At 38.5% G+C, this 23,630-nt stretch overlaps 1 protein-coding gene across 1 annotated transcript in view; it reads right to left on the bottom strand.

The window, feature by feature from the left end:
- Positions 1-23,630, bottom strand: part of Abhd3 (abhydrolase domain containing 3, phospholipase) — a 49,229-nt gene that overhangs the window by 6,844 nt on the left and 18,755 nt on the right. The window contains exons 4-6 of the mRNA XM_090353353.1: positions 22,568-22,613; positions 6,261-6,373; positions 1,869-2,042 (exon numbers count right to left, since the gene is read on the bottom strand). Of these exons, the coding sequence (XP_090209479.1) occupies positions 1,869-2,042; positions 6,261-6,373; positions 22,568-22,613 (333 nt within the window). The remainder of the gene's footprint in view (positions 1-1,868; positions 2,043-6,260; positions 6,374-22,567; positions 22,614-23,630) is intronic.

The following is a 23,630-nucleotide window of genomic DNA, read 5'->3' as shown; positions in this document are numbered from 1 at the left end:
CTATTACTGACTTTTTACTATGTATGTGGTACCAAGGAACCAAGCCTGGGTCTTCATGCATGCTAGACAAGCACTCTATCAGTAGGCCAAACTCCCAGCACTAGGTAATTATTATTATTTTTTTTTGCCAGTCCTGGGCTTGAGCTCAGGGCCTGAGCACTGTCCTTGGACTTTCTCAAGGCTAGAGCTCTACCACTTGAGCCTCAGCACCACTTCCGGCTTTTTTTTCTATGTATGTGGTACCGAGGAATCAAACCCGGGTCTTCATGCATGCTAGGCAAGCACTTTAACCACTAGGCCAGACTCCCGGCCCTACGTAATTATTTTTGAAATGTTGGTATTTTTCTTGTGCAAAGCATTTTATGTACTTATAAATGGTTATACATTTATATATATATATATCTTTTTATTATATTTATGTATTTTTATTTTTTATAAGTTCTGGGCTTGATCACTGTCCTTGGGTTTTCTCAAGGGTAGAGCTCTACCACTTGAGCCACAGCACCACTTCTAGCTTTTTTCTATGTATGTGTTACTGAGGAATTGAACCCAGGTCTTCATGTATGCTAGGCAAGCACTCTACCACTAGCCCAAACTCCCAGCCCCATATTTATGTATTTTTATAGTCTCTATTTTTCACTGGAACTTGAACATGTACTCCACAACTGAACTATATCTCAAGTCCCTCAAGTGGTATTTCAATTCAAATCCCATTTCACTCTCCATGCTATTGTCCACATTTCAGTGACCACATGTAAGATCATTTTTTATCATCACCATGATAGGATGACTGAACATATTTAGCAATATGTATAATTAAGATCTGTAATTTAGGAAACAAGGTTAAAGTCAATGTTTAATGTCAACTTTCAGGATAAGTATTGTTTTCAATGAGTCGTGCACGAATTAATTGCACTTTTATTTAAAGTTTAAACCTATCAGTGCATTTCAAGGGGTAGAATGATATGACTGGAGGTACAATTCAGTATTAGAGGTTTAAGTTCTTTTCTAATATGCTAATTTGTTAGAAGATACATAAATTTCAGAAATATTAATGTAAATATGCCATTTTAGTAATTTAAAAAACTGTGAGTTGACAATGCATGTGAATTGCATTCTCATATTTCTAAACCAGGCCATGCTCATAAGTACATAAGTAGTTATACATTCAACACATTCAACGATGAAAGGCACTTGAAGTCAGGCATTAGTGGCTCACACCTTAAATTCAAATCCTAGTCATTCAGGAGGCTGAGATCTGAGGATCACTACTTGAAGACAGCTGGGGCAGAAAAGTCCCTGTGAGTTTCTTATCTCTAATTAACCACTTAAAATCCAGTAGTAGAGCTGTGGCTCACAGTGGTAGAGTGCTTGCCTTGAGCAAAAGAGCTCAGGGACAGTGCCCAGGCCCTGAGTTCAAGTCCCACAAGTGACAAAGAAAGAAAGCACATAATACATTACTTACTTCCTGGGAAAGAATTAGGTCTTGACAAGATGAACAAGTAGAAAATCTAGACATTCCATAATCTTACCTAACACATTCTATATTGATGTTTTTATTTTTAGTCTTTTAGAATAATTTAGACTTAGTGATGTCTAATTCAAGAGTTATATAAGACAATTCACTGGGAATAAACAAAAACATTATGACTTTTATCCATATTTTTAGTTTCTGCTTACAGTTTTGTTTATACATGCATTTATAATATAGATAATATTTTGATACAATAGTATAAATACACATAACATATAAATAAATAGACATATACTGGCAGTATTATATTTTAAAATTTTTATCCTGTTGGAATAATCTAAAATGTTATATAATCTAAAATGTTCGCAGACAAAAAATGTTAAAGATGACTTACTTATTAACTGAGGACTGGAGACAGGTTGTCAAATAGTAATTAAAAAGCAGCCAGTTCAGTGGTTTCTCCAGTGACTCTGAGCAGGCGAAAGTATTCCAACCAACTGAAAAAGTTGCAGCTGCCATCAAAGGAGTTTTGGGCCCAGTTTTGCCTAGGTAATTCAGAAGCAGCATTCTAAAATTGGGGAGAAACAGTAAATTTAGTGATTGATTGGTCATATCTCTCAAGATAGCCCTTGAAAATGACTCTAATGACGGTACTACTTGCATACTTTTCCATGGTTCACTAAACCATTTAGAGGATAATACTTCCTCTCCTGTAAAATGTTTAGACTTCTAAGTTAAGAGGCCCTAGTAGGATGTCAGATATGGCTGGGCAGCTGATAAAATGCAGAAATTACCAGGGTTGGAAGGGAAACTCAGAGTTAGAAAAATCCAGAAACAGACAGCACCATATAGGAAGGAATCATTTTCATTTATTATTGAGGATCAATGTAAAGCTGATAGTTTCTCCCCAAATGGTTGTTTTACTTTGACAGTAAAAGTAAAAGGACCTCGTTTTCTTAATAAAAGAAAAAAATCTAAAAGAGGAAAAAGAGAACAAATCATAATTAAGGGATTTAAGAAGCATGAAAATCTTAAGGTTATCTGGCTCTTGAACTCTATAACCATAAAATCAAATGAACACAGATAAGTGGATAAATGTGACCACACATTGAATAGTTGATGACACTTAGGAATTACCGTTATTTTTGTTCAGGTGTGATAAAGGTGCTGTGAATTTTTGTTTGCTTGTGTCCTGGGGTTTGAACTTGACAGGTGCTTTACTGCTTGAGCCACACCTCTAGTCCTTTTACTTTTCATTTGTTTTTGTTTTGTTTAGCTTCCTCAAGGATACTGATCTGCCACTTGAGTCACACCTCTAGTTGATGTGGTTGTTTAATAGAAATCCTTCTTATTTGTATTTATTCTTGCCAGTAATAGAGTTTTAACTCAGGGCCTTGTTCATAGCTGATGCTCTACCACTGGAGCCACAACTCCAGTTCTGGCTTTTTGCAGGTTAAGAGTCTCTCAGATTTGTCTGTTGGGCCTGGCTTTGAACCAAAATGATCAGATTTCAGCCTCCTGAATAACTTGGATTATAGGTGTGAGTTACCAGGGCCAAGTTTAGAGATTCCTTTTAAATATACCAACCAAAACTGGGTGCCGGTGACTCATACCTGTAATCCTAGCTACTCAGGAGGCTGAGATCTGAGGATCGCTGTTCAAAGCCAGCTTGGGCACAAAAGTACATGAGATTCTTATCTCCCATTAACCACCAGAAAACCGGAAGTGGCACTGTGGTAGAGCAGTAGCCTTGAGCTGAAGAGCTCAGGGACAGCACCCAGGCAGAGAGACAGAGAGACGAGAGAGAGAGAGAGACGAGAGAGAGATGAGAGACTAGAGAGAGATGAGAGACGAGAGATGAGAGAGAGAGAGAGATGAGAGAGAGAGATGAGAGAGAGAGAGAGAGAGAGAGAAAGAGAGAGAGAGAGAGAGAGAGAGAGAGAGAGAGAGAGAGAGAGAGAGAGAGAGAGAGAGAGAGAGAGAGAGACCTATATGTGTGCCATTTCTGAAAGTATTACATATTACAATACCGGGCAGATGGATGGCATCAGCAGAATAAGCTCTTGTTCTATCCTCCACCTCCCTGCTCCAAGCTGTACTTAATATATACGAATGAAAATTTGTCAGACATTAAAACAAACAGAACAATACTACGCTTGACCTTAGCACAAAGACCAAGAACTAACCCAACTGAACTACTTATTTTGTGGTACTGAATCCAGACCTGGTCCATGCTAATCAAGTTGTTCTACTCCTGTATTACAGCTTCAGCCTCAGGTGAAATATTAATATATAATGTCTGAGATTCAGTTGATAATAGCCTTAGGAAAGAATGTAAAGAGGATGATAATGAAACAAATTACGTGTTGCTAATTAGTGAAGCTGAAGAGTCTCTATTTTTTATTATATTTTTATATTTGTGTATATATATATACATATTTGGAAATAGTGTATGTGTATGTGTTGTGTGCATATGTGCTGGTAATGGAGCTTGAATTGAGGGCCTGCTTTATTCTTCTAGGTCAGTGTTCTACTAACTGAGCCTTAGCTCCATTTTTGGCTTTTCAGGGGTGAATTAGAGTTGAGACTCTCACAGACTTTGCTGCTGGAGGTAGCTCTGAACTGTGATCTTCAGAGCCACCAGTATCCAGCTTTGTTTTTTTTTTAATTGGTCATGGGGCTTGAACTCTGGGCCTGGACCCTGTCTCTGAACTCTTCAGCTCAAGGCTACCACCTTACTCCTGGAGCCACAGCCCCACTTCCCCTTTCTACTGGTTAATTAGAGAGAAGAATCTCTAGTGCCTGAGCAGGCTTTGAACCACAGTCTTCTGATCTCAGCCTTCTGAGTAGCTAAGATTACAGATGTGAGCCACTACACCCAGCATAGTATTCAGCTTTTTAAATTAATTTTCAAAGTTTGCTTATCAATTTTTTGGGATACTAGAGTCCAGGTCTAGAGAGGCATGGGCTCCCTGGCCATACACAGTTCTGGCTGAAAGCTGGCCCTTGGCACCTAGCCTCACAGGCATGGGGACTACCCAAGTCCACAGTCACTGAGCATATGATTCTCCCTAGACCATGCTTTTGTCAGTTCCACCTCTAAAGGGAAACAAAAGAAAACACAATTGTCAAGCTTGAAAAAACTGCTCCCGAATGGTGTGCCCATCTGGGAATGTGTTGTAGTGCTAGGCAACTGGAAAGCGTGCTCCACTCAAATAATTCATATGACATTAACATTCAACCAGCTGTAAAAAATCAGCGGTCACTTTCTGCCTTTAGGCACCAAGGCTTCAATGTGGCATGAATACACACTTCCCAGGAGCTTCTGAAAAGAATCTGGGTCTGTTTATGTAAGGTCTGGCCTTAAAAAAAAAAAAAGAAGCCAAGAATTTATATGACTAAGGGATAAAAGTCCAGTATTTCCCCCACCCCTCAAGGGCTCATGTTAAGGGGGAAAAATGCTACATTCTGCCGGTGAAGCAAAACTGAGAAATTCTGCCTGGGTTTTCTGCATTGATTCTGATGTCTTCCTTTTGTAGGTCAAGTCAGACCTTCCATGCTAATGCATGTTTATCAGACTCTAAAATGCTCTTGCTAAAACCTACTTTTCAGAGTCCAACATTTGCAATGATTGTTCATTTTCAAATATATATTTTCCTAAGATACTCTGAAAACCAAAATGATAGATAAATCCTTTACAAATTCAAGAAAAATATTAGTCTTCACTTTAAGTGTTTTTTGATTTTACAAAGCAGTTTGGGATAGAGCCAAGCAGTCCAGCATTTGCCTAGCATACAAGAAGTCCTGAGCTTAATATCCAACATACAAAAAAAACACGTTAAATTAAAAACAGGTTTGGATAGTGGTGTAGAAGATTTAAGACACATAAAGTACTAGCTAAGACTGTTAATTTTCCTTAAGCTCAATACAATTATAATAATTAGTAGTAGAAACAAGTCTAAATATCAACACAGCAAATAACTGTTCTAGATAAATCCCACTGTAAGGGTAAGCAGCACAAACCCCAGTATTATGTTTAAAATAGCAGCTACAGTAGATGAATAACAAAATTCCAGTTCCATTTGCCCAGAAACCAAACCAAAGCAAATCAAATCAAAATAAAGTAAACCTCGAGATACTTTGAAAGGCCACTGCCATGGAGAGTGATTGTTTCTGCAACTAGAATGACGGATGTTATGATATAAATCCTGAGTCTGAATGCAGGGAATCAGAGGGGCAACATGCAGTGGAGAGCTGCAAATCATCTCCGGGGGGGGGGGTCAGGCATCCCCTGGGGCCCCAGGAAACTACCTTTACTACCACCTAGCCAAGGGAAATAGTAACATTTACCTGACATTTATCTGAATGCTGGGTATAGTGGCTCACAACTGTAACCCTAGCTATCAAGAGGCTAATGTCTGAGGATTGCGGTTGGAAACAAGCTCAGGCAAAAAAGTCCCTAAGACTCTTATCTCCAATTAATAAACACTAAAAAGCCACAAGTAGAGCTGTGGCTTAAGAGGTAGAACACCAGCTGTGAAGGAAAAAAAAAGTAAGGGACAGCACCCAGGCCCTGAGTTGAAGCCCCAATACCCAAACACATACAAACACCTGAATTCATTACTGAATTACCTGAATTCCTTCCTTCCTTGTTTTCTCAACCACGCCATGAGATACAAATAAGCAAACACTTTCTCTAAAATCTCTAGCTAGCTTATAGTCCTCTGAAAGAGATAGATAGGAGGACTGCTTCTCTCCAGATATATTAGAAAGAGAAAAACCTTACCCTCCCATTGAAACACCTGCTGCCAGAAAAGGAGCAGAAGGGAACAAGCTGTGAACATAGTGAATGACTGTTTCCAGGTCTTCAGTGTTAGCACAACAGTAAGTCCTTGGCGTCTAGAAGCAATGAAAAGCCCAACAAATGAAAAGGTAAGATTATTTGCATAAAAGAACAAAAGAACACGGAAGTCGTGAACATGAAAAGCACAGCCTTGGTTTGCACATACTATCAATAATAACTTATTTTCATATTTTCCATTATATATTGATTCCATTTAAAGTCAACAGGATGCAGGTTGACCCTAAGAAAATAGACTTTCTTTTTTGTTTTTTTGGGTGGGTCATGGGGCTTGAACTCAGCCTGGGCACTGGTCCCTGAGCTCTTCAGCCCAAGGCTACCGCCTTACCCTTGAGCCAAGCCCCATTTCCCATTTTCTACAGGTTAACTGGAGATAAGAGTCTCAGGTCCTTTTGTGCCTGAGCTGGCTTTGAACCTTGATCGTCAGATCTCAGCCTCCTGAGTAGCTAGGATTACAGGCGTGAGCCACCTTGCAGGGCAAGAAAATAGACTTTCAACATGCAAGGAACACCTTACACAAGTGGGGTAAGCTCAACAATATTACTTTCCATTAAAAATATTATATTCTGGGCCGGGAGTTTGGCCTAGTGGTAGAGTGCTTGCCTAGCATGCACAAAGACCCAGGTTCGATTCCTCGGTACCACATACATAGAAAAAGCCAGAAGCGGTGCGGTGGCTCAGGGTAGAACACTAGCCTTGAGGAAAGTCCAAGGACAGTGCTCAGACCCAGACCTCAAGCCTGGGACTAGAAAAAAAATAATAAAAAAATAACATGATATTAAGTGAGGCTGTGGCTCAAGGGGTAGGGTACTGCCTTGAGCTACGCAGGCCCAGAGTTCAAGCCCCATGACCCACAAAAAATACACAAAAAATAAAAAAAATGAATAAGTATCTATGGCTGGGTGTTGGTGGCGCACATCTGGAATCCTAGCTACTTAGGAGGCTGAGATCTGAGGATCTTGGTTTGTAGCCAGCTTGGGTAAGATAGTCATGAGATTCTTCTTTCCAATTAATAACCAGAAAAGTGGAAGTGAAGCTGCAGCTCCAAGTGCTAGAGTGCTAGCCTTGAGGGGAAAAAAAAGTTCAGGGACAGTGCTCAGGCTCAGGCTCTGTGCTCAAGCCAACAACAACAAAATAGATAAATAGAGTAGGTAGCAGTGGCTCAGGCCTGTAATCCTAGCTACTCAGGAGGCTAAGATCTGAGGATTGCAGCTGGAAGCCAGCCAGGGCAGAAAAGTCCCCGTGAGACTTTTATCTCCAATAAACCACTCAAAACCTGGAAATGGTACTGTGGCTCATATGGTAGAACACTAGCTTTGAACAAAAAGAGGATCAGGGACAGCACCCAGGCCCTGAGTTCAAGCCTCACAAGCAACAAGAAAATAAATATGATTGCAGCTTTAGAGGCCAAGGCAGGAAAATCATGAGTTTGAGTCCAACCTGAGCTACACAGTGAGCAAAACCCTCTTCAATTAAAAAGTGGCAAGTTCCTCACCAGGGAATTGTTTTCTCTATCCCCAACTGCATCTGACAGTTAAGGAATAAGGGGCCTGTACCTTAGATATGGTAACAGCCAGTCTGATTTTTTTCCCTAACAGTATATCTAGTTAGCCTCAGCCGCTACACTGCAGTAGGCACTTAACATGTTAAATTATGTAAAGCTGATTATGCCTCAATACATAATGGGTTTTATGTGAAATTCATCAATAAGGGCTTTGTTTAGAGCAGAACAGCATTCAAAACCCTTTATTTGAGATCTGGGAGGAGTGATTAATTCTCTTTAGAATATAGTGAATGTGCATATAAATAAACTACTATAAGGAAAAGTATCATGAGAGAAAATGATCTGGAATTTCATACCAAGGAGATGAATCATAACATTACTTCAATAAAAACACTGGAACTAGTTATTGGCACTACCCTAATTTTAATATTCCCAGACCATGGTCTTTCTAGGAAGATTATGTAATCTATATAAATCTGTTGATTCAATAATGAGTAGCTGGAAAAATTTCAGTGATCCATTCAATTAAATTCATCCCTAGCCGGTTGCAGTGCCTCTTGCCTATAATCCTAGCTACTCAGGAGGCTGAGATCTGAGGATCAAGGTTCAAAGCCAGCCCAGGCACAAAAGGACCTGAGACTCTTATCTCCAGTTAACCTGTAGAAAACAGGAAGTGGGGCTTGGCTCAAGGGTAGGTTGGCAGCCTTAAGCTGAAGAGCTCAGGGTCAGTGCCCAGGCCAAGTTCAAGTCCCATGATAAAAAAAAATCATCCCTAAAATACAAATTATTGTCTACTAGTATCTTTTTGAGATATGCCTATTGGTCTCTCTTGGATTATTCTGCTCACAGCTGGTTGGAGATCTATTATCTGAGATATGCCTATATTCCAGCTTTTATGCCAGTTTAGAGATGGAGTCTCATTGACTTTTCTGCCCAGATTGGATTCGAACTGTAATTTTCTACGTCTCAGCCATGTGAGTAGTAAGGATTTCAGGCATGAGCCACCTGTTCCTGTATAATACTCAGTTTTTTGTTTGTTTTGTTAGTCATAGGGCTTGATCTCAGGACTTGGGTGCAGTCTCTGGGTTTTGTACTCAAGACTACTACTTTAAGCCATAGCTCCATTTCTGATTTTGGAGGTAAGGGTTTTATGGACTTTTTTGCCCTGGCTGGAAGAACCACGATCCTCAGATCTCAGCCTCCTGAGTAGCTAGGATTACAAGCATAGATCAACAGTGTCCACCTTAATACTTAGTTCTTCAAGGCCTTACCCATCTCCATAGCTTTATTGACCACTTCTTTTTTTAAATATATTTTTATTGTAATTAATAGAAGGGTTACATTATATTCACCAGATCTGACCACTTCTTGGTGTAAAATAGAAATCTCTACTATCTTTCTCTCATCCTGAACACCATCCATATCCAAATTTTTATGTCCTATCATGCAGCTTCACCGAACTGTTCTTGTATTTCAAATGAAAAACAACCAAACCTAACCCTCCTTTTATGGAATTGTGGTATTTCCTCTGTCATTTTTCTCTGCGTGAAAACTCTCAGTACTTCTCATAATTTCACATTTTTCTGTATATAACATGTATTTCCTAGTTAATTAACTATAAGTGATATTACCTTTTTTCCATAAGGCTAATAAACTTTTAGACCTGCAGCTTAATTTTCAAATGCAAGCCCAATATTATCACAAAGAAAAAATAAAGAAAATGTTTCCAAGCAGTTTATAGTTGTGGACATCTGGGTCTCAATCTTCTTCAGGAACTCTGGGAGAGTATGTTGAACATGGCTTAAAATAATCTCTAATGAGCAAAACCTAGACACATAAGGCCATATAGGAAGATGCTAAATGAAAGGACCTCCAGGATATAGAAACAAAGGCCATGTAATGAGTGATTGTTGTCCTTAATGTACTATGTTATCTCTCATCTCTTTTGCTATCCCTTGGTTATCTCATATGGCTACAGTATTTTACCTTGTTATCTGATATATTGTACATATACATATTTGGTTATTTGAAATAGGATAGGGAAGGGGGGAAAACAAGATGAGGGGTGGGAGTGGGGGAGGGAAATGGGGGACCAAGACATGAGACACAGTATCAATGTTTGCGAAATAATGCACCTTCTATCTGGTGAATATATGCAATCCTTCTATTAATTACAATAAAATATATGAAAAAGTTAAAAAAAATCTCTAATGAGTAGCAAGTTAGTTGGACTAATTACCACTATGTCCCTTCAGTCACTGGTTGAGGACTATTCCTAGAGGAAGTTAACTCCCTAGGACTTCTGCTGTGCCTAGGGTCTGGAGAAGGTTCTTAATTACTGAAGAAAGTGCTCAAAGTTGGTAACCTTAGGTAGGCATGGATATGAATGCTGAGTGGAAAGAGGGTAGTAAGATATGGTAACTATCTGCTTCTCATTTGGGCTGCAATAATCACAAATTCACTGGGTAATTTCAGTATTTTTTTTGCCAGTCCTGCAGCTTGAACTCAGGGCCTGAGCACTGTCCTTGGGCATTCTCAAGGCTAGGGTTCTACCACTTAAGCCACAGCACCACTTCTGGAGTTTTCTGTGTATGAGGTACTGAGGGATCGAACCTGAGGTCTTCATGTATGCTAGGCAAGCACTCTACCACCAGGCCAAACTCCTGGCCCTAATTCCAGTATTTTCTTATCACTATCTGTAATCCTACCATCTAGTGTACTGTCAGGCAAAAAAAAATTCATAAAGAAAACTTGAAGTTCCAACCATGAAAATTTTTCTGCAGAAAATCCTTAACATTGGTATTGAATTAAGCACAGACTAAATGTTCAAGGCCTGCACAACAGGAGGCCAAGCATTCTTTCCATCTCAGCATTTTGTTCTTTCTCCACATGTACAAGTTCAAATCAATGAGGTCCTGATGTTCTCTTGGCTACCAGAACTTGTGCCATCCTTGTTGTGTGTGTGTGTGTGTGGGGGGGGGGTGTTTGTACATTTAATTTGCTTGATGTCCTACACTGTCAACAGTTGACTGTTGCAACTGCCATTTGAATAAATGTCAAACAACAGGTAAGACTTGACCTTTCCCAATTCTGCCTGGGTTTTTTGTCCACACTATCAAGTGTCTCTGTAATAAGCCCTATTTGTCAGTCAATGAATTCCTATCAAACAGAACTGGGACAAAACAGGCCTGAAAATGAGAAAATTTGATTAATATAATTTGCAGAAGTTGTACAATTATATCAAATAATTCTCTTTGCCATTTGATTGCCTCCAACAGAAAACAGATATCTTTTTTTTTCTGTATCATTTTTTATCTTTTTTTTTATTTATTTATTTTTGCTTTATTTTTTTATTGTAATTAGTAAAAGGGTTACATGATATTTGCCAGATAGAAGGTGCATTAATTCACATACATTGATACCCTTTCACATGTCTTGGTACCCGTTTCCCTCCCCCCCCACACCCTCCACCTGTCTTGGTTTCCCCCCCTTCCCTATCAAATTTCAAATATCCAAATACAAATAAATTCAATATATCAGATAACAAAGTGAGATACTATACCAATATGAGATAACCAAGGGACAGCAAAGGAGATGAGAGACAACATAGTACATTAAGCACAACAATCATTCATTATATGGCTTTTGTTTCACTATCCTGGAGGTCCTTGCAATTAGCTTCACATTATATGTCCTTATGTATCAAGATTTTGCTCTATTGCAGATCTCTGCTAGTAGAGCCCAAGGTTTCTACTGATTATGACGAATGAGGGAAACCATTGAGCCTAAGTTCCTTTGAGTCTGGCTTACTTCACTTAATATGATTTTTTCTAAGTCTTTCCATTTCCTAACAAATGGGGCAATGTCGTTCTTTCTGACAGCAGCATAGAATTCCATTGTGTACAAATACCACAACTTGTGGATCCACTCATCAACTGAGGGACATCTAGGTTGGTTCCATATCTTTGCTATGGTGAATAGTGCTGCAATGAACATTGTTGTGCTAGTGGGTTTAGTATGTCCATGTTTCTGGGTGGTTGGGTAAATGCCAAGTAGTGGAATTGCTGGGTCATAGGGGAGTTCTATGTTTAGCCTTTTGAGGCACTGCCATACTGCTTTCCATAGTGGTTGAACGAGTTTGCACTCCCACCAACAGTGTAGTAGTGATCCCTCCTGGCCACATCCCCTCCAGCATCTGTTGTCATTCGTTTTCCTGATCCTGGCCATTCTAGCTGGAGTGAGGTGGAATCTTAGAGTTGAGAAAACAGATATCTTTTTTATCTATCTAAAGTAAAAAAAAAAACTGATTCATTCAGGATACACAGCAAAGACACTTGGGGCATAATACAGACTTTATAATATCTGAATTGGTAGGCTTTGAAAAAAATTGTCTTCACAAATGAAGATAAAATTTAGCAGCTTTTAAAGCAAACAACTAGATTCTTCTTGATTACTTGGGCTACTAATGGAACTAGTAACTTCTTGTTGTAGTAGTTCTTTCATTTTCATACTCTCAGCACAGAGGTAAACTGAACCACAAGTAGTCAGAAGAGGGATGAAGATCTGGCATGATTCATCTGGGTGATGAAAACTCAAGAGATAAGATGGAAAAGATATCTGAAAAAAAATGACAAAATCCAAAAAGCCTCCCAGCAGTTGTGTGTGTGTGTGTGTGTGTGTGTGTGTGTGTGTGTGTGTGTGTGTGTGTGTGTGTCTGTCTGTCTGTCTGTCTGTACTAGAGCTTGAAATCAGGGCCTCATGCTCTCTTGTTTGACATTTTCACTCAAGGCTGATGCGAACCATACCTTTACTCTGGCTTTTTGATGGTTAATTGGAGATAAGAATCTCTCAGACTTGTCTGCTTGGGCTGGCTTTGAACCAAGATCCTTAGATTACAGGTGTGAGCTACCAATACACACTTTCCAGCAGAAAATTGAGCATACTTTTTTGTGTGTGAAAGTCAGATAGAAAAATGTGACAGTAATTACAAATGAAGATTGTTCAAATTAGTCAAGGACAACTATGATTAGAAAACAAAAATAATAGCAAACAGCAATCCTTTTAGCAGCTGTTAGTGTTCATTTTAAATCAAGCATGGAGAGATTAGTCATATATAATTAATTCCTAATATTTGTATATAAAAGGAAAATAATAAAGTATATATTTAATTTTTTTGTTGGTCATGGGGCCTGGGCATGGTCTGGGCATGGTCTCAAAACTTTTTCACTCAAGGCTAGTACTCTACCAATTATGAACCACAGCACTACTTTGGTTTTTGGTGGCTAGTTGGAGTTCATAAACTTTCCTGCTCGCGCTGGATTTGAACCATAGTCCTCAGATCTCAGCCTCCTGAATAGCTAGGATTACAGGCATGAACAACCAGCGTCCATCATCTACATTTAATATTTATCTTTGGTTCATATCTAATTTCTTAATTCTCTCTTTATATTAACACATTATTGTACAAAAGGGATATCATTATACTTCCATACATTCTGGTCTAATCGTTTTTCTTAATTGACTAAAAGCTCAAAAAGAAAAAAGTAGGAAATTGATTTCTCCCTTACCTAGAAAGAGAATTTTCTTATCTGATTTTGGAAGACCTCTGTTTTAGCATTAAATTTTTTTCCAGTACAATTTTTTGTTTTAGCTTGGGGAAAAAGTTTAACATTGACCCTGTTAATCAGGTAGCTGACTCTCCCTAGCTATTCTGGGAAGAGATTAGTTTGCTAATCTGCAGTAGAGGCATAACATAATCCTTCCTTAACACTGGAGTTACCTCACAGCCAACACTCAATCAAACCATCTACAGTCTTAGAGTTTTTCTCAATAAAATAAAAACTGAAAAAGAAATAAATATATATATGCATCTAAAACAGTTAGAATTTAGAATGCTTCATTTTATAGTCTTCTCTAGAATATTTAATCATCTGTAGTTATTTGGTAATTCTATCAGATGAACCCTGTAACTACTGTGTAGATGTAGAACTTCAACAGGGAATATTTTTTAAAATAATATGACTAATGATACTCTTGAAATGATCTCTGCAGTGTGATTTGTTTGCTTTCATTCCCCTCATCCCTTGTCCAGTGCCTAGTGAACTGCCCCAGTTGTCTCTAGGAAAATGAATCTTGTTTTTGCAAGAGTTAATGAGTTAGTCAAATAAAAAGTCATAGAAAAGAAAAAGGATATACATATAAAATAAAATCAGCAACTTAATATGCAATCCTTTCACCTAGCCGCTGACATATAAAGTGACAGAGTGTCTAAATCTGCATGAGAAATTTCTCATTAAAAAATAATTAATTACAAAACAAGAGGGCCCCATGAATCAGGCTGGCAAATGCTGGAGCTAGGATGACCTATGTGCCACATTCCTTCTAATGCTCCAGATGGCTATGCTTATTGTAGACATCATACACAAATCATAGCAGCGAGAGAGCCGTTCTGAGGCTCAAGGACAGCAGCTAGCCCCTGAATTCAAGCCCCATAACTGGCAAATAAAAAAAAATAAATCTCATACATGCATACACACACACACACACAGACACAGACACACACACACACACACACACACACACACTCACTCACCACTACTGACACTTGTACTCAAGGTCTGGGTGCAGTCCCTTAGCATTTTTGCTATGTGGAACTTTGGCTCCACTTCTGGTTTTCTGGTGGTTAGCTGGAGATAAGAGTGTCATGGAGGGGGTGGGAGTTTAGCCTAGTGGTAGAGTGCTTGCCTAGCATGAAGACCCAGGTTCAATTCCTTGGTATCACATTCATAGAAAAAAGCTCAAATGGTAGAACTCTATCCTTGAGAAAGCCCAAAGACAGTGCTCAGGCCCTGAGTTCAAGCCCCTGGACTGGCAAAAATAAAAAAGAGAGACTCATAGACTTTCTTGCCTGGGCTAGCCTCAACCATGATTCTCAGATCTCAGCCTCCCAGCCTTCTGAGTAGCTAGGATTACAGGTGTGAGCTCAGCTTCTTCAATTATTTTTCCCCCTTCTGGAAAAAAAAAGGAGTACCTAAAAGAGCAAGCTGGGAAAGTGTTTTGTGGCCTCACTGGCACTAGAATGTGCTCCCTGACCTCCTTCCTCAGGCATGAATTCTTTCTGGAAGCTTCCTTTACAAATAGGCTTAAGAGGGAAAGGAGCTCCAAATCCCTCCTAATCTACAAATTTCCCTCCATGGCAAAGCCAAGGTGGCAAAACTTAGAAGAAACAATAGCAGGTGGGTCTAGACCTGATCTGAGTCCTTGGGTTTTTGATTTTGGTACCGCAATTTGAATTTGTGCTTGCTAAGCAGGTGTTCTCCCACTTGAGCCATGCCCTCCATCCATCAGAGCCGAGAGCTTATCTGTGCAAAGCAGCTGAGATTAGAGGGAGACATGGTTCCTGGGAGTCATTTTATTCCTCCCTGAGGTTCTCAGCCTGACGACTGAAAGCCACCATTGAAAAATTGAGACACTAGCCTGGACACTCTGAGTTCCTCCCCTAATCAGCTTTCAGATTCGTCTTTCAGAGACATGTACGTATCTATAAAAGGAGATTATAAGACCTCTAAAACAGAGCCATTCAAAGTGCCAGCTCAGGGTAAATGCCAGACTCAGAATGCAAATCAGCATGCTGCTTCTACTGTCAAGAGTAGAGGGCTGGGCATTTGGATTAATTAGTACAAAACTTGGACTCACCTAGCAGAGGATTACAATAGCTCAAAACCTAGATACATAAGCCCATATAGGATGAGGCTAAATGAAAGGACTTCCAGCATATGGAAACAAGACCCATATAATGTATGATTGTTGTTCATAATGTACTATGTTATTTCTCATCTCTTTTGTTGTCCCTTGGTTATTCTCATATTGTTACAGTATCTTACCTTGTTATCTGATATATTGTACTGTATATATGATTATTTGTTTATTTTACATAGGAAAGGGAAGGGAGGAAAACAAGATAGGGGGAAGGAAATGGGGACAAAACATGAGAAGGGGTACCAAAGTGTGAAGTAATGCACCTTCTATCTGGCAAATGTAACTGTAACCCTTCTATTAATTTCAATTAAAAAAAAGAGTAGAGGGCATGGCTTAAGTGATATAATCTTACCTAGCAGGCAGAGGCCCTATGTTCAATCATTTGTTTCACAAAATTCAAGTAAGAGTATTGCTTTGAGGGAGGAAAAGCCACCGTGGGTACATAGAAACTGAATTGATTTACATTCTTTTTTTTCTCTAAGAAAAATTATATTCTTATTTAAACTGGCAAATAAACATTGCTGGATTGTTTATTGGTACAATATGATCTTTTGCAATAAAGCTATGTTATATGATGTCTAAATTGAGTAAATTAAATTAGTATTACCTGACATACTTTTTTTGTGTGTGGTGAGAACACTTAACAGCTACCCCAAAATCTATTCTCTTCTGGGAGAACAAGGAAGGGGTGACAATGACCAAGATGCACTGTACTCACAATCTGACTTGTGGAATTGAAACCCCTTCATGTAACTGCTTAAAATAAGAGTAAAAGGGGTCAGTAGTTTAGCCTAGTGGTAGAGTGTTTGCCTAGCATGCACGAAGACCCGGGTTTGATTTCTTGGTACCACATACAAATCTCGACTTGAACTAGGAAGTGCCTGAAGGAATGCATAGCTCTTGACTTGAACTAGGAAGTGCCTGAAGGAATTTTTCTTTTCAGTGATGTGTCATTTCTATACATCATATGATCTGCCACGGGCAAGTTATTGGTTTTTAATACGCTTAAAGTTGTACAACTACTACTACCACAAATTTCGAACATTTTCATCACTCTGAAAAGAAAGTCTCTGCCATTAACCCTAGGCATCCACTAATCTATTTTCTGTCTTAGATTTGTCTCTTGTGTATATTTTATATAAATGGAATCTCATATATGGTCTATTGTTACTAGCTTCCCTCTTAGCATAATGTCTACGAAGTTCATAGGCACCCAATAGTTTTTAATGTGAACATTCCATGATGTGACAGGCCACATTTTGTTAATAATCTCTGGGTTGTTTCTATCTTCTGGCTGGTAGGATTAATATTGCAATGGACATGTTTTGTGAGAACATACATTTTCACTTTTTCTGAGCAGTGTTAAAACTTTGAGGAACCACTAGACTATTTTCCAAAGCAACTAGAAGGCTTTCCTTGTGGGTCCTAGGTACACAGGTGTCTGATAACTCTATAGGCAACAACAAACTCAATTTTCACTAAGTTCTTTGTGTATTATCAATTCTAAGCTAAATTCAGTAATCAATTAGTAGTATAGGGAGCTTGTAAGTAATTTGGATTCCTAGATTCCTTTTTGAAAAAAAATTAAAAAAAGAATTGGGGACTGGGAGTTTGGCCTAGTGGTAGAGTGCTTGCCAAGCATGTACTAAGAACTGGATTCGATTCCTCGGTACCAAATACATAGAAAAAGGCCAGAAACGGTGCCATGGCCTAAGTGGTAAAGCTCTAACCTTAAGAAAGCCCAAGGACAGTGCTCAGGCCCTGAGCTCAAACCCTGGGACTGGCATTAATTTTTTTTTAATTGGTCCTGGGGCTTAAACTCAGGTCAGGGCCTCATATTCTATCATTTGAGCCATATTCCATTTCTGGCTTTTTGGTGGTAACTTGGAGGTAAGAGTCATTGATTTTCCTGTTTGGGGTGGCTTTGAATGGTGATTCTCAGATCTCAGCCTCCTGAGCTGCTAGGATTACAAGTGTGATCACCACTGCTTGGCAGCATTCCTGGTCCTTCTCGAAAACTAATCTGCAAGGACAGAAGAAAAGGTTCCATCTCCTCCAAGCATGGCAGAACCTTGCAGGATATTTGAAGTTCTGTCTACTGAGACAAGGGCTGTCTTTAATAGCAAACAGCCAGGAAAGAGGAACACAGGGTTCACATTTCCTTGTGAGGAAGGCCTTAGTGTTTCTCATACCCCTGCAATGACTAGTAAGAAATGAGAACAATCTGTTGTGGCAGACTTTTTTCCTTACCTTGCTTATGGGAACACAGCAATTCCTACACAGTCTGAGTACATCTCTAAAGTATTTCAGCAAAGACTTTACAGTGCTCTCCTTCCTCTCCTAAGAAAATTGCTTACCACTACATTTCATTTCACCTTTGCCAGTTCTTTGAGGTTCATTTCAGTTAGAGACAGATCCTTCTTGTTTGATCTTTGTCTTTTGTTCTTTTTAATGCTTACCCTAAGGGATTTCTTACACTGGGTCTAGAACAGAAGAAGTACAAATAAAAAAGACTTCTAAGAAAAAACAATGGCTCCTAGCTCTAAGAGGGAAAATTATCAGGGGACCTAAACATTAAAGTAAGCTCTAATCCTTAACATTGGCATAATAATTTGTATGATCCAAAAGTTAAGAAAGAATTGAAATGTTGAATGACAAAACTATAATCAGAATTCTGTCCTTTTAGAATAAAAAATTATAATCAATTTTTATGATCATACTTTAATTAAGGGTCTGGGAATGTGGCTTAGTGGTAGAGTGCTTGCCTAGCATGCATGAAGCCCAAGGTTTGATCCTCAGTAGCACATCAACAGGAAAGGACAGAAGTGGGGGTGAGGTTCTAGTGGTAAAGCCCTAGCCCTGAACACAGAGAGTCCCAGGCCATGAGTTCAAGCCCTAGGACTGGTAATAATAATAATAATAATAATTTAACTATGTCAATTTTATTGAATGGCCAAAAATATAATTAGTTGTATCCTTTTAGACAACGATTTGAAATTTTATTATAGTATGTATCCATATAGAGCAGTATATGTTAATTATAATTAAATATACAGTTCTTATTCTCTAAAGATCTAACATATTAATACAGTTCAATTATGCCTTTGATGATGAAAAGCTTTATTTTACAAAACATTTCGCTATTTGTCATTCTATGTAAACATTCAACATCGTTATAAAGTAGCATGTGTACAATAGTATTATTTAGATCCTCAAGGAAGTAAAGAATCAGAAAGGTTATTTGCCTTGTCTTCTTTCACATAGCTGGTTAGTGATGGGAACTAAACTTGAACTTCAAAATTTAAAAAAATTGCTGGGCGTGATGGCGTGGTGCCTATAATCCTAGCTACTCAGGAGGCTGAGAGCTAAAGATTGTGGTTCAAAGCCAGCCGAAGCACTAAAGACTGTGAGACTCTTATCTCCAATTAACCATTAGAAAACCAGAAGTGGCACTGTCGCTCAAGGGGTAGGGTGGTAGCCTTGAGCCGAAGAGCTCAGGGACAGTGTGCAGGTCCAGAGTCCAAGCCCCACGGCCGACAAAATAAATACATAAATAAATATTATTAAATTAAATAAAATAAAAAATTGAACAGTTCTAAAACACTATGACTTTGTAATAATTCTAAGTATTCTTAGTGGTGAGTGAGTTTCTGTATTCCTTCAAAGTAAATTTCTAAGGGACTTAAATGCCGTGTTAGCTTTCCCACATTATGACAAAATATCCTGAATAGGAAAAAAGCTAAAGTTACTTGACTTCCTTGTTTCTAACCTGTGTTAAGGAAGAACATCATGACAGAGAATGTGTGTGGCAGAACAAAGTTGCTCAACTTTTGGCAGCCAGGAAGGATGGCCAAACACACAGGAATACCTGCTCAGTGACCTTTGTCTTCCGGTCTGACAAGTCCTGATATGAATGGCTCTATCATCTCCCTCCACTGGAAGCTGAACCTTTAGCACATTGCCTTTGGGCAGTATTTCAGATCTGAACTATAACAAATGCTACGGGTAATGCTGATATTGGGGACTCAACCCTGAGTCTCACAACATACAATTACCTTACCACGTCAGCCATGCCCTCAACCTGTATTTTCTTTTCTTTTTCTTGTCTTTTTTTTTTTTTTTTTTTTTTTTGGTGGATCATGGGGCTTGAACTTGGCCTGGGCATTGTCCCTGAGCTCTTCAGCTCAAGGCTACCACCTACTCTTGAGTCAAGCCCCATGTCATTTTCTGGAGGTTAATGGGAGGGAGATAAGAGTCTCAGGTCCTTTTGTGCCCCAGCTGGCTTTGAACCTTGATCCTCAGATCTCAGCTTTCTGAGTAGCTAGGATTACAGGCGTGAGCCAATGCGCCCAGCTTGTCTTAACTTCATATACTTTTCTTTTTGTAGTATTAGGTATGGAAATCAAAGTCCTGGCAAGATGGAGCTTGAGAGAATTCAAACTGCCTATCAGTTAAGCCATGCCCCATTCCTATTGTCTCATGCATGAGCCATGCCTCTAGCCCTGTTTTTTGCTCATCAATGGAGATGAAGATTAGTAAAATTTTTCTGCTCAGGCTGGCCTTAACCCACCATCTTCTAGATCTCAGACTCCTAAGTAGCTAGGACTGTAGTTTTAAGCCATTTGTTCTCAGCTGCTTTTGCCTTTAATTTGGTTTTCAGATAGTTTCTCATCCTAATTTTCCTTAAACTAGTCTTCTCCTGGATGACCTTGTATCATAATCCTCCTACCTCCATCATCTGAGAAATTATTTGCATCATCTAAGTAATGGAGGATGGTGGGTGTATACTAACACACTTGTCTATTGTTTTCTAAGAGCCTATCCATAAATCTATCCTCTACAAATTCTCCCCAAGAAATCCCAACCATTCTGTGGCTCCAATTTCTACTTGCTCTTATCTCTCCCAAGAGTCAGTCCAGTATACTGAGCTGTTTACTAGAAGTTCCCAGCTGGATAATTTAAAACACCCTATATGCCTTACTTTGGTTTAAATGTATCTCCAAAAAATTCATTATTGGAAACTTAATCTCCAAACATTTATTAATAGAACGGGGCCTGAATCCACTTATGTTTTTGTTCTCTCTTCTTTATTCTCCTATGTCTGCTTTCAAATTCCAAATTCTGGGAAGGTATATACTAATTGCTTTCTAACTGGTATTCCAGTCTTTAACTTCCTCCCTATCCATCCCTTTTCTAAATAGTACGGACTTTAGCATAATAGTTGAGAAATATAAGCACATAATCAGATCACCTGTCAGAGTCCTGACTTTGCCAGTTCTTGACTACAGAAAGTTCTTATATTCCTATGTCTTATTTCTTCCATCTAGAAATGGGAGTGATGGGGGCTATATTTATCTAAATCAATGAGTGTATTCTCTTGACCAACATTAAACATAAAAAATTATTAGCACCAGTGGCCTATATAAATGATCTTTTCTTATCTGAAATCCTATGATTGGAAGGACTGTGGTTCAAGGCCAGCTTTGAGAAAAATATAAAAATATAAAAAGCAGTAGAGTGCTTGCCTAGCAGAACACAAAACCCCGAGTTCCATTCCTCTGTACCATATACACAGAAAAAAGTGGTAGAGTTGTAATATGGAGAAAGCCCAAGGACAGTGTTTTGACTGGCAAAAAAAAAAAATCCACAGAACCCACTGCAACAAACAAGAAGATGGCTCTGTTAAAAAAGATAACAAAAGAAAAAAGGAACAGTGATGGATCATTTATAGGTAAAGTCGGGAGGGAAAAACTGGGAGAGAGGGAAGAGGTTACACTGTCCAAAAAGAAATGTACTCTTTACTTGGCTTATTTTTATTTTTACTTGACTTTTAAAAAAAATTAAAACTATGAAAGGGGTGATATGGATCAATATACACTGTATTTATGAACTTATTTGTTGAATGGTAAATCCTTTATACAACTACTTAAACATAATAATAATTTTAAAATGTATTTGCATTAAAACTAATGTAAATTAGGGCCAGGAATTTGGCCTAGTGGTAGATTGCTTGCACATAGACCTGGGTTCAATTCCTCAGTACCATATACTTAGAAAAAAGCTAGAAGCTGTATTGTGGCTAGAGTTCTAGCACTGAGAAAGCCCAAGGACAGTGCTTAGGCCCTGATTTCAAACTCCAGGACTGGCAAAAATAAAAATAAATAAATAAAAATTACATAAATTAGGATATATACAAAAGTTGTTATACCAGAATATTAAGTTTTATAAAAGCAAAATGTAATACATAGACAAATATCATTTTTGTTAACATAGATTTAATATTTCTCTGGTGTATAATTATTGGTCTTGTGAATTTCCTTTTTTTGTTTGTATTTTAACACCATGAACTTGCATAAACAATTTTTGCATAAACAACTATCTTAAATTAAAAAGAATATGCACTCTACCACTAGGCAAAACTCTTGATCCAAGAATATGCTTTTAGTATAAAACTGGAAATAAGCTGGGCTCTGACAGCTCATCCCTATAATCCTAATTATTGAGATCTGAGTTCAATGTTACCCACAGCTGGAAAGTCCATGAGACTTTTTTTTGTGTGTGTGCAAGTCTTGGAGCTTGTACTCTGGGCCTAGGCACTGTCGTTGGACACATTTTGCTCAAGGTTAGAGCTATGCCACTTGAGCCACAGTGCTACTTCTGTCTTTTTTTGTGTATGTGATACTGAGGAATCAAACCCAGGGCTTCATGCATGCTAACAAGCATTCTACCACTAGGCCACACTCCAAGCACAAGTCCATGAGACTTCTATCTTCAACTAACCACTAAAAAGCTGGAAGTAAGCTGTGACTCAAGTTGTAGATCACAAGCCTTGAGCACAAAAGCTCAAGGAGAATACCCAGGCCCTGAGTTCAAATTCCAGTACTAGTACTAAAAAAAGAGGAGAGCAAAAATCTGGAAATTATTCTTTAAAATTTTATAAAAACTTAAAAATTCTTTTAAATGTACTTACCAAGAGACTTTCTCCTGCTACTCCTCTGTTGTTAAAAACCACGCATCTAAAAAAATCATGAAAATGTTACATTTATATATAATTTTTTATCATAATGTATTCTTTTAAAATTTAAGTGTTTTTTTGTTTGTTTGTTTGATTGGGGTTTTGTTTGGTCATGGGACTTGAACTCTGGGCCTGGGCATTGTCCCTGAGTTCTTCAGCTCAAAGCTACCACCCTATCCCTTGAGCCACAGTGCCATTTCTAGTTTGCTGGTGGTTAACTGGAGATAAAGAGTCTCATGGAGTTTAGTGCCTAGGCTGGCTTTGAACTGCAATCCTCAATTCTCAGCCTCCTGAGTAGTTAGGATTACAGACATGAGCCATCACTCCTGGTTTTAAATTTAAGTTTTAAATTAGCATTCACTGAGGATATGAGGACTTTCACTGATAATTCCATACATGCAGTATACTTAGTACATGCCTATCTTCCCATTATAATCCATTCTTCTCTTCCTCACTTCTTTTTCACTGTAACTGAGTTTTATTAAACTATTTCTCTATCCATCCATCTATCTATCTATCTATCTATCTATCTATCTATCTATCTATCTATCTATCTTCCCTCTTCTTCTGACCTCTCCTCACACAGACCTCATTCCATATTTATGTCCCACTAGCTACTTAAAAACATCACACTAGGCACTGGTAACTCACATTTGTAATCTTAGCTACTCAAAAGGCTGAGATCTAAGGACAGTGATTTGAAGTCAACCTAGGCAGAAAAGTCCATGTGTCTTTTGTCTTTAATTAAGCACCAAAAAGCCAGAAGTGGACCTTTGGCTGAAGTGGTAAATACCAGTCTTGAGTGAAAAAGTCAAGCAAAAGTGAGAGACTCTGAGTTTAAGCTCCAGTCCTAGCATATACACAAACAAACAAACAAATCACTGTTTTTTTTTTTAAATTTACTTATCCAATAAATGAGGGCCACCCAGAACTCAAAGTTTTCTCTTCTTTTTTTAAGTACTGGGATTTGAACTCAAGTCTTCCTCCTTAATAGACAAGTGCTCTGTTGCAGAACCAT

The sequence above is a fragment of the Megascapheus bottae genome, chromosome 19 (genome assembly GCF_031878675.1).
Source record: "Megascapheus bottae isolate mThoBot1 chromosome 19, mThoBot2.hap1, whole genome shotgun sequence".
Taxonomy (NCBI): Eukaryota; Metazoa; Chordata; class Mammalia; order Rodentia; family Geomyidae; genus Megascapheus; species Megascapheus bottae.
This window is presented reverse-complemented; position numbering and strand designations above follow the sequence as displayed.